General features: G+C 47.3%; 1 protein-coding gene across 4 annotated transcripts in view; it reads right to left on the bottom strand.

The window, feature by feature from the left end:
- Abcc5 (ATP binding cassette subfamily C member 5) overlaps nucleotides 1-21517 on the bottom strand; it is a 96081-nt gene that overhangs the window by 24042 nt on the left and 50522 nt on the right. For all 4 annotated transcript variants that reach the window (XM_039087904.2, NM_053924.1, XM_063270243.1 and 1 more), the window contains 8 exon segments: nucleotides 12919-13043; nucleotides 12717-12789; nucleotides 10905-11108; nucleotides 9344-9487; nucleotides 5779-5878; nucleotides 2855-3039; nucleotides 2266-2412; nucleotides 1883-2012 (listed from right to left, as the gene is read on the bottom strand). In XM_039087904.2, coding sequence (XP_038943832.1) covers nucleotides 1883-2012; nucleotides 2266-2412; nucleotides 2855-3039; nucleotides 5779-5878; nucleotides 9344-9487; nucleotides 10905-11108; nucleotides 12717-12789; nucleotides 12919-13043 — 1108 coding nt within the window.

Here is a 21517-nt window from a genome sequence, read left to right as displayed (position 1 = left end):
CACACACTCACACACACTCACTCACACACACACTCATTCACACTCACATACACACATACACACTCATACACACTCACACTCACACACACTCACACACACATACACTCACACACACTCACACATTCACACATACACACACATACACACACATACCCCCCCACTTATACATACGTATACACACGCGCACACACACCCACACTCAATACACACACATACTCACACACACGCGCACACACATACACACACATACCCCCCACACTCATACATACATGCGCGCACACACACACACACACACACACACACACACACACACAAACCCTGAAACATGTAATCATCAAAGACATGTACAATGTACAGAACCTTCAACGTCAACATCTCCTCTTTTAGCTACTTTCCCCTCCAGCCCTTTTTTGGGGCAGAGGTATCTTCATGAAAACCACAGCTATGTTACAAGCACTGTTATTTTTCTTTCCTTTGTGAGATAGGGTCTTAAAATAAAGCTCAAGATTGCTTTAAACTCGAAATCCTTTCACCTCAGACTCCCATGCAAGGACTGAACCAAGAGGTCTAGCTCTTTTGTCTTTCTGCTTATGTGTGCTGTGTGCAGGTATGCACGTTTGAATGTATATGTGTCTGTGCCTCTGTATGTGCATGTGTGTACATGTGTGTATGTCTGAGTTTGCATGTGTCTGTGCAAATAATATACAGAGTGTGCCTGCATGTGTATAGAAATTGAAACATGTTACACAGCAGTTCTGGTACTGAGCCTGCTCCTGGTTCCTCTGGCCATAGAATTCCACTGACCTACTGACCCCTCAAAACAAGTTCCCTGAGGTTGAGCACTGTGCAGTAGATAAATAAAAACTAACTCTGAGGTGAAAATCTGGGCCCAGTTCCTAACTTGGTCACCCTACAGCTGTATGTATGATCTTGAGCAAACTACTTAACCTTTCTTATGTACTGGACGGGCAAAGCAACAGATGCCTCACAGAGCTGTCGTGAGAATTAGGACAGGTACATAAAACACCCAGTGTTGTTCATTGCAGGATGCAATCCTAGATTCTGGATGATAGACACCCAAGAGTTCCGGTGCTGGCACAGATGGTGCTGCATACAAAAAGCCATCAGACGCTGCAGGTCTGCTCGGGGACTGCAGACAATCCCTTCCAAAGCCCCTCTGCTAGCTCAGCTCTCTGCCCTTGTGTTCAAGTTAGATAGGCAGAAGGAGAACTCAGACAAAATACTGCTGATGTGTTTTGATATATATTGTAATGATAAGTACTGACCCCCAAGGCCTGGCTGCTCCCAGGAATGAGAGAATCACACATACAATGTGACCTTGCTCCTTGACTTAAAACTATTGGTTAAATAAAGATGCTGATGGCCAATAGCTGAACAGAAGAAACATAAGCCAGGTTTGGGGTTCCTGGACTTGGGGTCAGATGAGACTGCGAGGAGAGAGGAGAAGGTGGAGAGAGAAGACACCATGAGCTAGGAATCTTAAAATCATGGCCATGAGAGTGGCCTGTTAGAGGTCAGAGCAGCCCAGATGGGACATAGTAAGGACTAACTTAGGGTTATCAATAGGAGGGATTCTAACAGCATAGAGAGTAGATGTCTGCCCAGCTTTAGTGCCGATAAAAGCTTAAGTAATAGTAAAGTTGTGCCTTTTATCTGGGAACTGATCAAAGGCAGGGTGAGTGAGATTAAATATATCCACAACACTGATACAAATGCCAGACTCTCAGCTTTAGGAGAGACCGAGCTGCATATTCTCTCTACACTGGAGGAAGTGGGGGGATAGGGGGGTTGGGGGCTTGGCACCAGAGGCAGTGAGCAATGGTTGGACTCCAGAGTGTAAGAAAGGACCAGAGAGAGATACCTTCATCCATGTCTTTGGAAAACCTGTTGAGAATCCTTCCTGTTGGGGTAGTATCAAAAAACTTCATGGGGCTTCTCAGGATCCTCCGGAAGAGCTCATCATGGAGCCGGGAGGAGGCTCTCAGTGTACCCTGGGGAACAGAGACAGAATGGTCAGGCCCAGAGACCCAGGAACTCAAGGAAGGCTCACTTCCCATCCCTGTAGGTGACCACTGTGCAGGACGTCCATTCTCAACGCTGGGGGAGCACAAGTGGTCAGAAGTCATGGGTGCCTATCAGGGTCCACCCTACTGCACGGACGTACGCGCTTACGAGGGCACATGGCACACCAAGATCCCACGTGCCCTGGGGAGGGGTGCACCGAAGCCCCGCCCATTGTGATACCTTGACAAAGACAACTCCTCGGATGGCCTTCAGGATCAGCATGACTGCCATGGAGAGAGCGTAGATGCTGGCATAGTACTGCAGGAAGGGGTTGTCCCTCATGCTGTCACTCACAGAGCTTCTGTTCCCTTCAAACACCGTGCTGTTCTGTTTGGAGGTGAGGAACCATGGAGTAAGATTCCTGAGGCAGCTAGGTCACTTTCAGTTCCAGGAGAGAGCCACAGAGAATGACCTAGGGCCTGGCCATGGCATATGTAACACAGTCTTGCTACACACTGCTTGTTCTAGTGGGTGAACACAAAGAGTTGGAAACTGCCCCACTTACTGACTAGCTCCATAGCCCCTGCGTTAGCCGGGGACGTTTTTTTCTGTGAGACTGTATTACACATCTCTGTCCACCGCTTTGTCTCCTTAAAGCATCTTTTAACTGATACACAGAACAAAGTGATGAACGTTACTGGGGTATCCCGTGATGTCTCCCAGGCTTCTTGTCAGTGAAAACTACAGGAGTTTCCCTAAGAACGGTCAGGGACTAAGGGAGGCAGGGCCGCATTATCAGACACGTAAGTCTCGGCGATGAGTATCTCACCCCGCTTCCTTGCTTGATCCAGTAGCTTAGCCACCAGGTGCTGAAGGCAGTGCTGCCCACATTGAGCATGAAGAGGACCATGATGACCAGGAAAGCCAAGGGACCCCCTGCAGCCTGGATGTAGACCCAGTAAACTGACCAAGGCACGGAGCCCTGCCCTTTCTCCTCCACCTGCACGAGCTGCCCTGGGAAAGAGGAAAAGATACATGACCTTAGAAGGGAATGGTGCTCAAGAAAGTTTGGTGGAAGCTGTGGATGTGACTGAAGCGCCACGCTCTGCCCAAGACCCATTTATCACTGGGTTGTCATAGAAACCAGCTTTGGGGCGGCAGGAGGATGGACATAAGCTAACTGGCTAGGCTACAGCCAAACTGTGAGGAACTGGCTAAGTTACAGCCTGTTACACTGTTCTCCACTCTGAACTTCTGCACCTTGTTCCTGGGTCTGGGACCGTCCAACGGGTGGATCGTTTTCCCCAAATGAACTCTGTTGCTTTCACCTGTGTAGGGAATGCCCCTTTACGAGGCTGTTCCCCTCTCACTAAGGCACATATACGGCAGCAGAATAACAGAACCTTTAGCCTCAGAGGACGCTGGATTAGAACCATCTACTCTGCATCAAAACACTTGTTCACTGAACATCTCAGCACCATGTACAAGATGAGGCCTCACGGGGCCCTCACTGAGGACGCGTCACAGTCTGAAGGCCAGGCCAGCGAGACTCGGAACACGTACCAAGTGCAATAGCAGAGTCTATTTCATTCGCCTTTAGTCTGAGGATGAAGAGTAGGCCACGTTCCTAAACCTGCATGTGACAGCTAACATGATGTTTTACCTTTCACTCACTGTGCTTAAGTGTGTAAAGCAGAATTACCTCTTGCTGAGTTTTCAGACCCAGCACAAGTAGCCGAGATGCCTATTTAACAGATCAAAGCAGACCCTCAGTCCCTACCTGTTACAGGGCCTGCATGGCATTCCCTCTCTCGAGCCAGGAGCTAGGCTGCCCTTCCCACAGAGGCCTTATCAACCCAGGCATTTTGGTTACCCACCCCTTTTGTGTCTTTGACCTCCTGGCTGCTCCAGGTTCCCCTCTCCCCCCTCCCTCCCCACTTGGTTCAGGGTCATGACCACTGTGGACTCTCCTAGCTGTGCTGCCTCTGGCTATGCTCCTTTTTACCTACAACAATCTTGTTCCTGCAGCATACCCAGGAGCAGTCCAGTCCTTTCCTAGCCTTTTTATCTTTTTTTCTTTATCATTCATCTCTAACTTAAAAGCCTCCCTGGGCCAAAGGTTGGCTGGAATGTTAATGGCCATCCTTATCTTTTTATCGAAAGTGTTGTTTATGCATACTGTTAACCTCGGCTCCTGCAACAATGTGTGGTTATACTTAGACAGAATGCAGCCTTTCACTTGCAGGATGTATGACACACACAGAAGGAATGTAACCTTTAACCCTGATTGCCTGTGACTTGATGCTGCACCCTGGGAATCCAAGTGCCGGATGCTGAAGCCCGGGCAGGCTAGGATCTCAGGAAGAGCCTCTTTGTTAAAGTTGCTCTTGGTCAGACCCCAGACCCACAAGGCCGGCCGTTCCCACCCAGGAGAGTAATTATCCACAGAAGCAGGGCTGTGCCCCGAACACAAGTGATCATCTTGTAAAAACCAGGCAGCTCCCCTCAGAGCGAGGCCCAGGACCAGCAAGAGGCACTCTGACTAGAATCGCCTCATCGTGTACATCATGTGCCCAGGTCTTCCTCCATTTAATCCTAAAGCTCATGTCAGGGCCACACGGGTGACCGTGGTGTCACTGGACCCCGTTATCTGTGCCCCTCCCCAAGGCAGCCACATTGAATAAATAAATGTCCTCTCTTGGTTCTCGTCATTACTTGGTAAACTCAGGACTGGTAGCTGAACCATTATCGGTGCTACCAGAACCCAGCTTTTATCCTAAAAATTCCCATTACAAGGTAAGGAGGTGACTCAGCAAAGAGATCATTAAACAAACTGCATTTTCTTCTGATTTCGAGGGCGATGTGTGCTTCATAGTCACAGTGATGAAAATGCCCACGTCACTGCAAACCGCTCTCAGACCATCCGGATATGGTAAGAGGTCCGAGCAGGCAAACGGCCGCCTCTAACTTCTGCAGACTTCTCTACAGACAGTGCTAGGCCAGGCACTGAGCCCACCGGTCTGGCACAGACACTGAAAACAAAGTGCTGGACTTGGACTCCAGCTTTAACTGCGATTCTAACTGTAATAAACGGAGTAAAAAATGCCTTTTGGACATGGAAAACTTCCCCAGGACACCAACGGCTGCATTTGATAACCAGAATTTGGTGACATTACTTGCTCAAGATAACCAGATACAGTGCCAGAACCCCATGCACAATGCACAGCATATAAACAGAAGCCAAGAACGATGTTCTGCACATCTGAAGAACCGTGGTCGGCCCTGCAGATGAGGAGTCTCCCCTCGGATCCTGATCCTCAGTTCAGAGACGTCTGCCACAGACTGGACCTGTCCTTAGCTAAGACCTGCATTTCTTGCTCAGGACACCAATGCAAGTACAGAGGGGAACAGAAGGAAGGAAGAGGGGAGGGAGGAAAGGAGGGAAGAAGGGAGGGAGAGAGGGAGGGAGGGAGGGAGGGAGGGAGGGAGGGAGGGAGGGAGGGAGAGAGGGAGGGAGGACAGGTCAGCAGGCTCACCCAGGACGATTCAGCTGTACATACCCACAACTGACTCCACCCCTTGCTTGAAGAAAAGGCAAAGGACCAATCATCTGACTTCCCTTGTTTGAGCACACCCAAGGTCCCTCACCTAAACTATCTCAGAACTTTGCTATTCTAGAAATGTAGACGCAGTGGTGGGAAGCATTCTCTCACATTATTCCTGAAATAACAACCCTCTCAAAAATGTCCTTACCTTCCTCCGACTTCACTGCCTTCTCCTTCTTCACTGACCCTGGCTTAGGGCCCTTGTCTTGTGATTTTTGTGAACCACTAGCTTCCTTTTTTGAATTAATCTAATAACATAAGAGAAAAATTCCAGTCGTGAGATGTTCAATCAGATGAATGTCTACAGGACCCATACTAGAGAAGCGTTCACTGAGTAATAACTTAAATAAAACACATATGAGTTCTTATTTATTCTTGATACCAAGTGTCTGGGTCAGGCTGACATTGCCCCTGATCTCGCTCAGCCTCTTGAGTGGTGGGATCACAAGCCAGACACCATGCCCACACACCTTTCTCTTTTTAAAGCTATTAGTATTTTTTGCATTTTTTATTGGATATTTTATGTATTTACATTTCGAATGTTATCCCTTTTCCCCTCTCTTTCATCCCCCATCTCCCCTCCCTCTACTTCTATGAAGATGCTCCCACTCCCACCTACCCACTCCAACCTCAAAACCCTGGCATTCCCCTACAATGGGGAAAGAAGTCTTCACAGGACCAAAGGCTTCTCTTCTTATTGATGCCAGGCAATGCCATCCTCTACTACATATGTGGCTGGAGCCATGGGTCCCTCCATGTGTACTCTTTGGTTGGTGGTTTAGTCCCCAGGAGCTCTGTGGGGTCTGGTTGGTTGATATTGTTGTTCTTCCTATGAGGTTGTAAAATCTTCAGCTCCTTCAGTCCTTCCCCTAACTGCTCCATTGGGGTCCCCATGCTCAGTCCAATAGTTAACTGTAAGCATCCTCATCTGTATCAGTAAGGCTCTGGCACAGCCTCTCAGGAGACACCCATATCAGGCTCCTGTCAGCAAGCACTTCTTAGCACCAGCAATAGTGACTGGGTTTGGTGTCTGCATATGGGATGGATCCCCAGGTGGGGTAGTCTCTAGATGGCCTTTTCTTAAGTCCCTGCTCCACTCTTTGTCCTGTATTTCCTCCCGTGAGTATTCTGTTCCCCCTTCTAAGAAGGACTGAAGCATCCACACTTTAGTCTTCCTTCTTCTTGAGCTTCATGTGGTCTGTGAATTGTATCTTGAGTATTCCGAGTTTTTGTGCTAAGATCCACTTATCAGTGAGTGCACACCGTGTGTGTCCTTCTGTGACTGGGTTACCTCAGCCACTCATCAGTGAGTGCACACCATGTGTGTCCTTCTGTGACTGGGTTACCTCAGTCAGGATGATGTTTTCTAGTTCCATCTACTTGCCTAAGAGTTTCATGAAGTCACTGTTTTTAATAGCTGAGTAGTAAGACAGCTTCCCTACAGTAATCTACACTAATTTCCTGTACTAACAAGCTCTTAAATTTTTTGCAATCCTGCTAGTCCACTAACATTCTCCACTAAGCTGGTCAAGACCTAATCTCCCAAAACAGAGTTTATTAGATTATCCTCTAATTTGTCCTAGTGATAAATTCACAATGGAATCATGCCCATTCCTGCTATCTCTAACCTGCCTGCCACATTCTCAGTCCATCCCCAATGGCCACCATTTCCCTCTGCAACCACAGAAACCCAAACTTGTCTGCTAGCTTCTGTGAGCTCTCTGCACTCTGGCCCTGATCTTTGGGTGGTTGGGTCCTCTCCCACTTCACAGCTGCCCACAGCTCCACTCTGCAGCCATACTTGACTTTACATCAGTCCTTAGCCACAGCTCAACTTCCCACAGCTGTGCCCTGTCCCCCTCCTCCTTCCAATTTCAGTCACAGCTGTCCCTACTCGGATGGGTTCAAATGCTACATTTTTGGTAAGGTGACCTACACTCCTGTGCAGTAAAGCCCGGGTGCCCTCAGGACTCTGGGCACACTGCGGTCAGTATCTGATTAGTTACCTTTAAGAGCAGGAAGGCACTGGTCTGCCCTCTATCACCTAACATCCTTCAGGGACAAAGGGATTCTCGCTGACAGTCTTCTACACGGTGCTCACTGCCAGCTCTCCGCAGAACGAGGCCCAGCAGTGATCACCAAACAAACAAAAGACCCCCACAAAACTATTAAATGCTCCCTTTGCCAAGATTCTGCTACATTTTTAGAAAATCTCCTCCATTTAGGTCACTGAATTCAATTTTACATGATACAGCACTGAAAGCTGGCCCCTCTGGGTGGCACAGGAGGTGGACGCAAACACAATCCAGCAGGCTTACCAACTAGACTTTCTAAACACACAATGAAAAATTTAAAGTATGAAATCTCTAGAGAGCTGAATCTGGGACAGAATCTAAGGCTTTAAATATATTTAGTACAGTACGGGAGTGAATGCACTGTCTGAAATAACATTCCCGTAATCTGTGGACCACTTACTGGGATAAGCACTGGGTAGTATTACACATTACCAAACGCGACAACTGTAAGCAGCCACTATGATGTACATATCAGGGAACACGTGCTACGGTGCACAAGTGGAGATCAGAAGACAACTTTGTGGGTTCTGGGACCTGAACTCAGGTGGCCAGGCTCACAAAGCCAGTGCCAGTGTCCACTGAAGCCGCCCGCTGGACTCCTACCACTGAAGCATCCGGCTGGCCCTGAGTGACATTCAGAAAGCATTCTCTCCAGCTAAACATCCATCTGTTCAGGACCTATTCTTCGCTCCTTGGACAATCCAGTATTTTAGCTTCTCTCCCTCTGAATTTCCTCTCCAAGTTTACAAGAACAAGGCAACAATCCGAAGAGGGCAAAGCTTCCCAGAAGTCATAGCAGACCATAGAACTTAAATCTCTATCACAGTGTCTCTTGGGAAGTCATTGGTGATCCCAGCAAGGCGGGGGGGTCTATCAAAAAGCCTATCAAACCAGTTATGCAAAAGTGAACCGCTGAGGTAAGACAAGAGCGGAGGTCCCAGTAACGTCCTGCGCAAACCTCAAAGTGACCTGGCAAGCAACAAGGAAGCTCAAAGCCCCGCCTACATCGCTCTCGGGACCCGAGGAGAGTGGGATGTTGCCAGGAAGGAAGCATCGCCTCTGGGACTGCTCCATGCTGAATTCTGAATTCTTGGAGCCTGTGTGATGACGCACTGAAAGCTGGCCCCTCTGGGTGGCACAGGAGGTGGACGCAAACACAAAGAACTGGAGAACCAGACTATCCTTATCGGCAAGCTGCTTAGCTCACCTGAGCCCCAGTTTTCTAAGAGTGGGAAAGGGCTGTATTTGACCACATAACTAATAAAATGTCTAATGAGATAGTATCTATTTAACCTAGTACCCTAAGTGCCAAATCAGGATCTGAGATACCATGGGTCGTTTCCAAACACACACAGTATTTAACTCCCTTCCCTGACACCTTGTTCACTTGTATGTCCAAAGAGAGCCTCACACTGCTTTAGTCAGCTTGAGGAGCGAAGCCGTGACCACATGCTGATGCGCAACCTCTCCGGTCCTCACCAGCTCCTCATCCTGCTCTCCCACAGGAGAAGGAGCAGGTGAACACGGCACAGCAGTGTGGTCCTGGGAACCACAGGCTGTTACACCGAGCTCTTCCGGCTTCCGTGTCATCATGGCTCCCTGGGTAGAAATGAGACGCACAAACCCAGTAAGCCTTACCTCGACCGGGGGTGTCTCTCCCAGCAACAGGTTATTAAAAATGGTAGCGTAGTCTCCATTTAAGTTCATCAGCTCCTCGTGGGTACCTCTCTCTGTGATACAGCCTTCTTTCATGAAGATCACCTCATCACAATCGACCAGGTACTGGAGACAATGGTGAGAAAACACAAAATTGCAGATGCTCATGCAAATGCGTGCAGACATCCAGTCTTAACTCAGTGAGTCTCAACCAGAGATGCCTTGGCCGTCCGTCTGACAACATAGGTTGTCAATATAAGACATCACCAGGGTAGAGTGGACCAGGACCTGAATGTGTACGGCAGACCGCTCCCCACCAAACAACGAATTGGCAGTCTACAGTATCAAGACTGAGAGACCCTTAGCTTTAGTTTACTGTGCCCTACGATACAGGGCAGACAGTATTTCTTATGTCTTCTGATGTTGACGATTGGTCTTCTGCTATCCATTGTAATGTCAAGTGAGGGCCCCAAGACCTGTTGTCTCAGAGACATGAGAGTCCACACATAGACCTTGTCCCCAAGTTATTTCTGATTGGCGAATAAAGATTCTGACAGCCAACAGCTGAGCTGATTAGGCATCGGTGGGGTCTGGGGTTCCTGGGCTTAAGAGCAGGGGAGAACAACAGGAGGAAGAGAAGAAGGTAGGAGAGAGAAGCTGCCATGGGGTAGGTGAGTCGTGAAAATGCCATCCTGAGGGCTGGACAACTAGAGTCAAGAGCAGCCCGGATGAAACACAGAAGTAATAACTCGGGGATACCAATAGGAATTAGATTCTAGTGGCACAGAGGGCACATCTGCCCAGCTCTTGTGCTGACTAAGGCTTACTGTAAATAAGGGTTGAGTGTGTCTTTTATCCAGGAACTAAATGGTCAAAGGCAGGGTAGAAACCCCAGGACAGAATCAGATAAAGTCTCTACAACATTCTGATGAAGGAGCTGCACAAGGCTCCCATTACAGTTTAAATCCTGGCTGAGGGTGGTGGCCCAAACCTTTGACCCCACACTCAGGAGGAAGAGGTGGGTGAGCCAGCCTAGTCTACAAATCAAGAGCCACACACAGTCATAGATAATCAGCAAGTGTCTCAAATAAATTAACCAATTCAAATCCTTTCACTGCACGGAGAAGTAGATAAAACTTACAAAAAGGGAAACTGGGCCCCCAAACTTAGGCTGACAGCTCGGACACCTAGGCAAGCGCTCTACCACTGAGCTAAATCCCCAACCCCTGACAGCTAAAGTCTTAAGTGAATTTCTGAAAGGTCTGCGTGTTGTGATTGATGGGGAGAAGGTACAAACTGTGCTTCTCATCCACAGATGCCATCTCGGTGCTTTCTATGACTAACTCGCTTCCGAATGCTTTTAACCTGTAGATCTACTGCAGGACCAGAGTGTTCCGGGGACCCCCGATTCAGGTGGCCAACTGAAGGACTGCTACACTGGCTGTTTGCTGAGGAGATGGAAAGTTACCTCTAGGAACCTCTGGCCCAAGCCCGCCTCTTTACCAAGCCCACGTGGGCAGCCTAGGAGAGAGAGGTACCATACCTGTAACTGGTGTGTGACAAACAGGACCGTCTTAGACTTGAGACGCTTCCGGATAGCACTGTTGAAGATGTGGTTGCCCACATGGGCATCTAAGGCACTGAGGGGATCATCCAAGATATAGATGCTTCTGTCACTGTACAGGGCTCGAGCAAGGCTGATTCGCTGGCGCTGCCCACCACTCAGGTTGGCTCCTCGCTCTCCAATCTATGAACCCAAAAGGAAAGCAAAGGAAAGCCTCTACCTTAAGTCCAGAGCAGTGTTTAACGGGCACCCCAGTCATCTTCCTCTCCCTTCCCGAAGCCTACACAACCTGCCATCGTGAACCCTCGAGGACTGAGGAAGTCGCCCTACAACCGTCAAAGTGCCAATCAGACATCCACGTGGCTTTGACACTGCCCCGGGTCCCCCTCTTCTACCTGAAGAACGTCGTAAAACAAACAGCACCCTTGCCTAAAACTCTTTAAGAACCCTGAAAGAATCTAAACACAGGTACCCTGAGATTTAAAACGTGTAAATTACGAACCCACACGACGCCATGCCTTTTTCTACACGGTGCCTGCATCATCTCTCCTGGGACATTCTTCCACCCTCTTCTAACTCTATCCACAAAAGACGGCCCTTCTACTCTGTGCCCGTTTATCTGGCTCTCTTGTTCCCTTAACTGAAAGCTTCTTACTCACACAAACTACCGTCCTACTCCTTTATAGTCTAAACACTGGACAACCACAGAGGGTGTCACACACACACACCTGAGAGATGCCACTGTCTGAACAAATGAGTCATTCAATCGTCAAACGCTACCTGGTGTTCTGCTGCTCTTTAAAGTGTTATCCTTAGAATAAAAGCATATACATATATAAGCATATATATATATACATATGCATATATATACATATGCATATATATATATATATATGCATGCTATTGATCAGAGGTTCTCGAAGCTGGTATGTATCAGAATGACCTGCAGAGGTTATTATAACGGAATGCTCATGAGTATACCCTAACGATGCATTTCTAACAAGTTCCCAAGTGGTACTGATGCCACTGATCTGGAGACCAAGAGTTGAGAACACAGGAACTAATTAACCCATTACCAAAACTGAATTGAGGGTTCAACTGAAGTCAGCTAAGCAAAAGCACCAGACCCAGAGACCACGGGACAGGTCACAGGAGAGAAGCATCACCAAGGAAGCACACAGCGGGCCCTGAGGCAGTGCTCCGAGACTGCTCAGCACAGGAGAGAGAACGCTAAGGCTCTCTCTATCTGGTAGAAGGCAGTGGAACCTCAGAAAGACCTCAGCGTGTACTTGTTTTTGTTTGACTTGCAGTTTCAAAGCCATCTATGCGTTTCTTTCCACCACCCCCACCTCTCAGGCGGCGTCTCAACAGCCCTGGAACCCGGTATGTAGACCAGGATGCCTCTGCCTGCCTCTGCTTCCCAAGTTCTGAGACTAAAGGCAGGCACCACTATGCTCTGATAAAAAACATATTTAAGCGGAGCAAAAACAAGACGAAACGTTTGGAATTGCAGTGGGGTAGACAAGCTGAAGATCTGCGCGGCGTACGAAACGCTCTTTGGTCTGTGGTATGTAGGTACAGAAATACCTACAAGAAGCAGAGCCGACATCCTTGCACTGCTCAACAAATGCTTCACTACTAGAACAGCTCAGTGGAAACAGCTCCCCGTGTGGATCTGTCCGAGGACGGGCTGTCCGAGAGGACGGGATTCTGCCATGTTCTTGCAAAGCCCTCCAAAGCCTTCCCTGCTACCTGTGCTACAGTGGCCCGTCAAGGGCAGAAGGCTCGTACCTCAGTCAGGTCGCTGTTGGGGAGAATGGCCAAGTCAGGCCGCAGGCAGCAACTGTTCAGCACTGAGTTGTATCTGAAGGACACAAAGTCACAGAAAATTAGACACTTAGTTATAAAAAAAAAAAAAAAAAAGGCTACCAAAGGATGGGCTACCTTCTCTCACACACACAAACAAAGATGGCAGAAACCAAACATATCTCACCTCTCTTCATCAAATTCCTTCCCAAAGAGAATGTTGTCTCTCAGCGTGGCGTTGAGAATCCAGGCCTGTTGGGCCACGTAAGCAAAGGTCCCACTGACGGCAATGCTGCCCTCCAAAAGCGTCATCTAGGGAGACAGACACGACCCAGTGGTGTAAATCAGAACATCGCCCCAAACCAACACACAGCACCCACACTGTCGATGGAGAACAGAGGGGTCTAAAGCTTTGGCTGTTTCTAGGACGTTTTCTTGGTTGGACTTTTTTGGATCGCACATCTCTTCTGAAGACAGCTTACAGCAACAAAGAACACGGATGCTACGCTTATTATGTGAGAAGGGAGCCTAGCACAATTCACAGTATGACTGCGCACACAGCCCGCACTCAGCCACCCACAGCTGTTACTTACTCTCTAACAGTAAATTGATGTCACTGCAAAAGTATAACTCTGACGGCCATTCTTGGCTGTCAACTTGACTATATCTGGAATAACTAAAAACCCGAGTACCTGAGCACATCTGTTAGAGATTTTCTTGACCAGATCATTTGCTACCCTAACGTGGGCCACACTCTGGTGGCAGCCCACACACAAGGCATGGAAGAAGTTTTTGCCTCTGGCCAGCTCAAAGCCTCCCACTCTGCTGACAGTCATATAAAATCTGTTTTTCTGACGTTTTTGCTCTTCTTTCTGCCCTCTCTACCTCACCCAGATAGTCTTGACAGTTTGATCCTCCCAAACCCTTCCTTTCTACCCATGGAGGCATTCACTTCAGTGGGTTCTCTGAGCCCCTGCGTGGGGGCGGGGAGGCACCTGCATTCTTGTAGGTATTTCTGTACCTACATACCACAGACCAAAGACCTTTCAACGCTGTTTTTTCTGTACCAGACCCTAGGACTGGAGATGCTATGTTGGATTGGATGAAATTAATGCACTGGGCTTACTGGGCCAGGAGAAACACGGTCCGCCTAGCAACACAGAATCACCAAGGGGAAAATGATGTGCACACAGCCTGACCTGTAACAGGCAGCAGAGGGAAAAGGGACTTTTAGGGTAAGATAATTCACAGGGTCCTTAAAGTTACCATGTTCCCAAGAAAGAAATACTGTATCCTTGAAGAAGCAACAGAAATAAGTGCCACTGTAAGACCGTGAACGATGCAGTTCCCACATCTCTTAATGCTCTGATCTGGCCCACGCAGAAGACAGCTAGACTGCGGAGAATGACTGTCGACGTACCGAAAATTCAATCAGGTAGTGACTGCTGCTGTGCCAGATGTGTCTTTACTTGACCAGACTAATACATCTGCCGCTACTTGGTATGTAACTACTGATCTAGCAAACGCCCTTTTCCCGTCCGTAAGGACAAGAAGTAATTTGCTTTTGCTGGCAAAGCCAACAGTATACCTTCACAGTTTTACCTTGAGGATATATTAACTTTCCAGCCCAGTTTCCTAACTTAGTTCAAAGAACTTACTGACTTACTGGACACAGTTTTACCTTGAGGATATATTAACTTTCCAGCCCAGTTTCCTAACTTAGTTCAAAGAACTTACTGACTTACTGGAGGGATTAGAGGTAGCTGGGTTTGGAGTGAGCTGATTGGGGGTGAGAGATGAGAGGAGGAGGAGGAGGAAGGAGGAGAGAGGAGAAGCCTACAAGAGGGGAGATGGACCATGAGGCATATCCAGGTGAAACAGCAAGTTGCTGAGGCACACCGTTTGTTGGGGGGAGGAGGGGTAGCCAAGCCAGCAGTTAGAAGAGTAGGTTAAGAGTTACCCCCAGTAACTGTCAAAGCCAACAAACGACCATAGTCTGAGTCTCGTTTATCTGTAAGCTAGTTAGAGGTAAGCTGACTATGTGCCTTGTGTTTGAGGATCAGGGCACGGCTCTCAGCTACTGCTCTACCCCCAGACCTGCCCGCCTGGGCCATGCTCCTGCTGGTCACGGACTCAGTCTGTGAAAATGCAAGCCCAGTAAAATGTCTCCTCCACAAGCCACCTTGGTCATGGTGTCTCTTCACGGCAACAGAAGAGCAACCGTGACAGGGGGCCTATTAGGGTTCTGGAGACAGCACATTCCTCACTTGGATGTGCTACTCAGGCCCATTTACCAAGTGACTTGGGAAGCTGCTAGCTGGGTGGGGCCTGGGACAGGAGGAGGCTCTTCAACAGCTCTAAGCTGCTCTAGCCCTGGAACTATATAATCCAGCAAACCTAACGGTGCCTGAGGAGGCAGTGGCAGACAGAAATGCTGTCTGGGGCCTTTGGCAGGCCCTTGTAGGTAAATCACAGAGGAGCCCCTTGGTATTTTGGAGCAAAGCTCTACCATCCCTCTGCCTTGGAGAGACCGCTCTTGGCCTGCTATGGGGCTTAGTAGAAAAGGGACATTTGACAGTGCAACTGAGCTGTTGATCATGAACTGGGTGTTCTCTGACCCAACAAGTCATGAAGTAGGACATGCATAGCAGCAGTCCATTACCGGATGGAAGTGGTAGATATGTGAGTAGGCCTGAGCAGGCCCTGCAGGCACAACCAAGTTACATCAATGGTTTGTATTTCCATTACAATGCCTTCTGCTCACAAGCATGCATCTATAGCCTCATGGGGTGTGCCCTATGATTAACTGACTAAAAGACAGAAGCCTGGGACCTATTTTACTGGTGGCTTGGCACATTATACAGGCGCCACTCAGAAACTGACAACTGTAGTTTCACAACCCCTTTCTGTGACAACCCTGAAAGAAACTAAAGGGAAATACCCACAATGGGCAAGATACATGGTTGTGTATTTTGCCTAGAAGGAAAAGTGGCCAAAAGTGTAATTTATTTTTCATGAGCTATATCCAATGGGTTAGCTGGATGATCAGGGGCTTGGAAAGGACATGATTTAAAATGTTAAGAAGAACATTTGGGGGTTGGAGAGATGGCTCAGCGGTTAAGAGCACTGACTGCTCTTCCAGAGGTCCTGAGTTCAATTCCCAGCAACCACATGGTGGCTCACAACCATCTGTAATGAGATCTGATACCCTCTTCTGGTGTGTCTGAAAACAGCTACAGTGTACTTATATATAATAAATAAATCTTTAGAAGAAGAAGAAGGAGGAGAAGGAGGAGGAGGAGGAGAAGAAGAAGAAGAAGAAGAAGTAGTAGTAATAGTAGTAGTAGTAGTAGTAGTAGTAGTAGTAGTAGTAGTAGTAGTAGTAGTAGATGATCAAGATCATCATCATTTGGAGAAGTGGAAAGTGTCCAATGGGCAAAGGATATGAAGATACTTGTGTCCCATGTAAATGCTCACCAAACCTTGACTTCGGCAGAGGAGTTCAATAATCAATAAGAGGACCACCTATTCTGTCAACAGCCAGCCTTCCTAGCCACCCCTGTCACAGCCAACTGGGTCTATGAACAAAGCAGCCCTAGCAGCAGTGATGGAGGCTATGTGTGGTGGTTTGAGTGACAATAGTGCCATAAGCTAATATGTTTGGATACTTGGTGGCCAATTAATAGAAAGGGAAAGGGTTAGGAGGTGTGCCACTGAGAGTGGACTTTGAGGTTTCAATAACCCACAGCAGCCCAGTGTCTCTGCCTGACTGCCTGTCTGCCTATCAGGATGTAAGCTCTCACTCCCATCCCTGCCTGTTGGCTGGTGTGCTTCCTACCATGATGACTATGGACTGACCCTCTGGCCCTGTCAGCCAGCCTCCAACTGAATGTTTTCTTTTGTCAGAGTTGCCTCTGTCGTGATGTCTCTTCACAGCAGAACAGTGGCTTAGACAGAAGGTGGTAGGTGCTGGGCACTGCTGTGGTAGGCACAGCCATGCTGCTCGAGAAGTATGGTAGGCTTTGGTTTAGGAGAGCAGCTGAATGCTGTAAGCAGGGCTTAATGGGCTACGTGCGCATGGAAAACAGTGGTGCTGAGAGCAACGTAGACTACGGATGCTCAGCTCAAAGGTTGCCGGTAGGGGACTATTAGAGACCATCCGTGTGGTATTTTAGCAAAGACAGTGGCTGGACGTGTTTTGTTTTGTTCTGTTTTGTTTTTGCTATTGTTGTAAGATTCTGCCAGAGGATAAGAGAAGAGTTTTGGACTAATGTCATTGGCAGAAGAAACTTCAGAAAGCTCAGTACTGACCATGTCACATGGTTATTAGTGACCACTTATGCAGATCCACAGTGAAAAAAGAAGAACAAGCTGGGTAAAGAGAAATACAGACTGCACAGAAAGCAGAAGAGGAGCACCAGGAAGTGTGATGCTGGAACCAAGCACTGTGTTAAAGGAAATGAGAAGCTAAAGAAAGGTCAAGTGTTCGATGGAATGAAGGGAATGGTGACCTCAGAGCAAGGCCCACCCAGCTAATCCTGCCAAAGCAGCAAGAGAAGCCATCAACATGGAAGGCTTCTGTAAATGTAATCCATGAGGGGGGCCGATACAAGTGGAGACTTTGGCAGGTTCTGGGTTTAGAGTCAAGGAAGATATAACTGTAAAGAGGTTCTGCCATCTTCCCGGTTAAGGACACCCACTGAGGCCAGCTATGTGTCTGAGAAGTGTCTGCATGGAGTCCCAGAGGAGCCATTGTGTCAAGCTGTAGAGGTGAAACATGAATTCTATTGGAGACCCAAAAATGTTGAAGATGCCAGCACCATGGAGTATCTGCCATGGAGAGCTGCCAGCAGATATGGAAACATCCCAAGGGAGAGAAGTGTGTTTCAGTCAGCAAAGCTGAGAATGAAGAGCCATCTAATAAAAGCTTTAACGTCAGACAGTCAGTGTTCAGGACAGTTTTATGTCAACTTGATATATGTCGCCTTCAAACATAAGAGCCCGTGGGGGCCATTTTCATTCAAACCACCACATTCCACTCATTGCCCCCAACCCCCATAAGCTAGTAGCCATATCACCATGCAAAATGCAGTTAGTCCATCGTCAAAAGTACACACAGTCTTTCACAGTTTCTAGAATGCATAAAAGTCCACAGTCTCTTCTGAGACTCAAAGCAATCTCTTAACCCATGTAAAATTAAAATAAAAAGTAGATCGCAGGGGTTGGGGATTTAGCTCAGTGGTAGAGCGCTTACCTAGGAAGTGCAGGCCCTGGGTTCGGTCCCCAGATCCGAAAAAAAAAAAGAACCAAAAAAAAAAAAAAAAAAAAAGTAGATCGCATGCTTCTAACATAAAATGGCACAGAATATATATTACTATTTCAGAAATGAGGAAGAGGGTCATAGTGAGGAAATACTGGACTAATCCTGAAAACCAGGGCAAACGCCAAATACCACAACTCTATGTTTTATCTTAGCTAGGGTTTCTATTGCTGTGATGAAACACCACGACTAAAGAAACGTGGGGAAGAAAGGGTTTATTCTGCTTATAGTTCCGTAGCACTGTTCATCATCAGAGTAAGTCAGGAGAAGAAGTCAAGAAGAGCAGCCTGGGGGTTGGGGATTTAGCTCAGTGGTAGAGCGCTTGCCTAGGAAGCGCAAGGCCCTGGGTTCAGTCCCCAGCTCCAAAAAAAAGAACCAAAAAAAAAAAAGAAGAGCAGCCTGGAGGCAGAGCTGATGTAGAGGCCATGGAGGGGGCTGCTTACTGACTTGCTTCCCATGGCATGCTCAGTCAGCTTTCTTATAAACCCAGGACCATCAGCTTGGGATGACACCACCCACAATTGCCTGGGCCTTCCCCCACCAATTAGTAATTAAGAAAATGCCCAACAGGTCTGCCCACAGTCCAATCTTAAGGTTCCCTCCTCTCAGGTGTCTCTCCTCCAATGTTTTCTTTTGTAAAAGTTGTTATCTTGATCATGTTATCTGTTCACAGCAACACAACAGTAACTAAAACATTATGCATGAACAACATAGACAGCCACTCACCAAGGCTGACCTGCCTACAGCTGTAGGTAAGCAGCAGATTTGCCAGTAACACTGACCACCCCCAATAGGCACCATTCTCTGGGGTGACCAGCCAGTGACCTGGTAATAGGTTAACTACACTGGATCTCTTCCTGTGAGAAAAGGGTCAACGTTTGTCATTACCAGAACAGAAACTTATTCTGGTTATAGATTTGCCTTTCCTACCCATAATGCTCTGCTAAACCACTACCCAAGGATAACATGAATGCCTACCTATCATTATAGTATTCCATACAGCATTGCTTTGACCAAGGAATTTACTTCACAGCTGGAAAAGTGGAACAGTGGGCACAGGTTCATGGAATCTACTGGTTTTACCATGTTCCCCACCATCCTGAAGCATCTGGCCTGACAGAATAACTGAATGGCCTTTTGAAGACACAGTACCAATTAGGCTGAAATAGGCTAAGGACCTGGGTCAGGGTTCTCCATAAGTAGGCATATGCTTTAAGTCACCCTCTAATAATCATTCAGACCTATTAGGTAAATTTCAAATTCTGTTTTGGAGACCTTTGGTTCTGGTGGCCTAGAAGTTTGGTTCCAGGGGATGTGGCTCCTGCCAGGAAGCTCAGACTTCTTCGTGGCCACTGTGGGCTTCTGATACTCTCAAGCCAACAGGCTAAGAAAGAAATATCAGTGTTATAGGCCAACAGGCCAAGAAAGAAACAACAGTATTAAGGGCGGTGATTGATCCAAATCACCAAGAAGAAATTGGATTGCCTCTCCACAACTGACGTAAGAAAGATTAGCTGAAGTGCAGGGACTCTTTTAGGGCTTCTTTTGTTACCGTGTCCTGTGTTTTAAACCAATGGAATAAGAAAGGGCCCAGACCCTTTAGGAAGGGTCATTCCTCCAGGAAAAGAGCCAAAACCTTCTGAGATGCTTGCTGAGGGTGAAGAAAACACAGAAAGTACAGAAAAGTAGTTATAAATACCAGTTAAGTCTGGTTCTCAACCATCCTAATGCTGTAGCCCTTTAGTAGAGTTCTTTCCTGTTGTGTTGACCCCCAGCCATAAAATTATTTCCTTTGCTACTTCATAACTGTAACTTTGCTAATGTTACGAGTCATACTGTAAATATCCGATATACAGGATGGTCTTAGGTCATCCTAAGGGTGATCCTTAGGTGTGAAGGGTCGTTTGATTGCCTCCAAGATCATGTGATTACTTGCTAAAGCTTGGACTGTAAATGACATGGGTGTTTCTGTTCTGTTAAGAATGTATGTATTATGTGTATACATGTACATTAAATGATATATGTTCTTCATTTCTTCCTCATGTAATATAATACTGAGTTAGTATCAACAGTTATCACACTTGTTAAAAGACAGTAAAAGACCAAGATTCCTCTTTCTTTTCTGGTCCCAGGAGTTGCGGGAGCCGCAGGTTACTGTGCAGACAAGGCCAAGTCCAAGAACCACATTACACACAACCAGACCCACAAATGACACAGAAACGGCATCAAGAAATCCCAGTCACAGGGGCTGGGGATTTAGCTCAGTGGTAGAGCGCTTACCTAGGAAGCGCAAGGCCCTGGGTTCGGTCCCCAGCTCCGAAAAAAAAAAGAACCAAAAAAAAAAAAAAAAAAAAAAAAAAAAAAAGAAATCCCAGTCACAAAGATACGAATCTCTTAAGGGGGTTGACCCCAAGTTCCTGAGGAACATGTGCTTTGCCAAGAAGCATAGTAAGAAAGGCCTGAAAAAGATGCAGGACAACAATGCCAAGGCAAACAATGCCAAGGCAATGAGTGCATATGCAGAGGCCATGAAGACCCATATAAAGCCTAAGGCTCTCAAGCCCAAGATGCCAAAGGGCCCCAGCTGCAAACCCATCTGGCTTTCATTGCTCACTCCAAGCTTGGAAAGAGGATTCGAAGCTACATGGCCAAGGGTCATAGGCTCTGCCAACCAAAGCCCAAGGTTCAAACCAAGGCAGAGGCCAGAGCTCCAGCTAAGGCCCAGGCTCCCAAAGGTGCCTAGGCCCCTGTAAAGGCCCCATAGAAAAGGCTCCTGCCAGTGTGAAGACAGACGGACTGCTGTGACACACCTACCTACACACTATTTACAGATGACTAGTATCTATGCTGTTTTTACAAATAAACTTGAGACAAGAAAAAAAAGGCCAAGATTCCTCAACAATATCACCACCTACTATAAAATATGTAGTTTGAGATTATACGTGGGATAGTTACATCCTGATATGCAAACTTATGACCTAGTTATTGTTTTTTCTGTGGAAAGTAAGCATGACATAAGATGTAAGTATGTGTCAGGTTGACAAGAGGTGGGCTTACAATGGGTGACCTTGGTTATCAGCTTGACAACATCTGGAATCAACCAAAACCCAAGCAGCCAGAACACTTGTTGGGGATTTTCTTGACTGGATCATTTGAGGTACAAAGACTTACTCTAAACCTAGATCACTGAGGGGCTGGAGACCCACTCTACATCTGGATCACCAGGCACGCTTTTGGTGGTAAGCCACACAAAGGGACATGGAATAAGGAAACTCTTACTTTTTCCCTGTTGTTGAGTTATTTTATCCTCCTGCTGCAGCATTATTTTGCTGGTATTAGAACTTACTTCAGAATTTCAATGTAGACTGAAGATCACTGAGACATCCAGCCTGGTGGACTGAAAAGCTGCTAGAAGCTTGGCACTGTCAGGAGCTAGTGATTGTTAGACTAGCCAAACGGAGCACAG

Source organism: Rattus norvegicus, chromosome 11 (genome assembly GCF_036323735.1).
Source record: "Rattus norvegicus strain BN/NHsdMcwi chromosome 11, GRCr8, whole genome shotgun sequence".
In the NCBI taxonomy this organism is placed as follows: Eukaryota; Metazoa; Chordata; class Mammalia; order Rodentia; family Muridae; genus Rattus; species Rattus norvegicus.
This window is presented reverse-complemented; position numbering and strand designations above follow the sequence as displayed.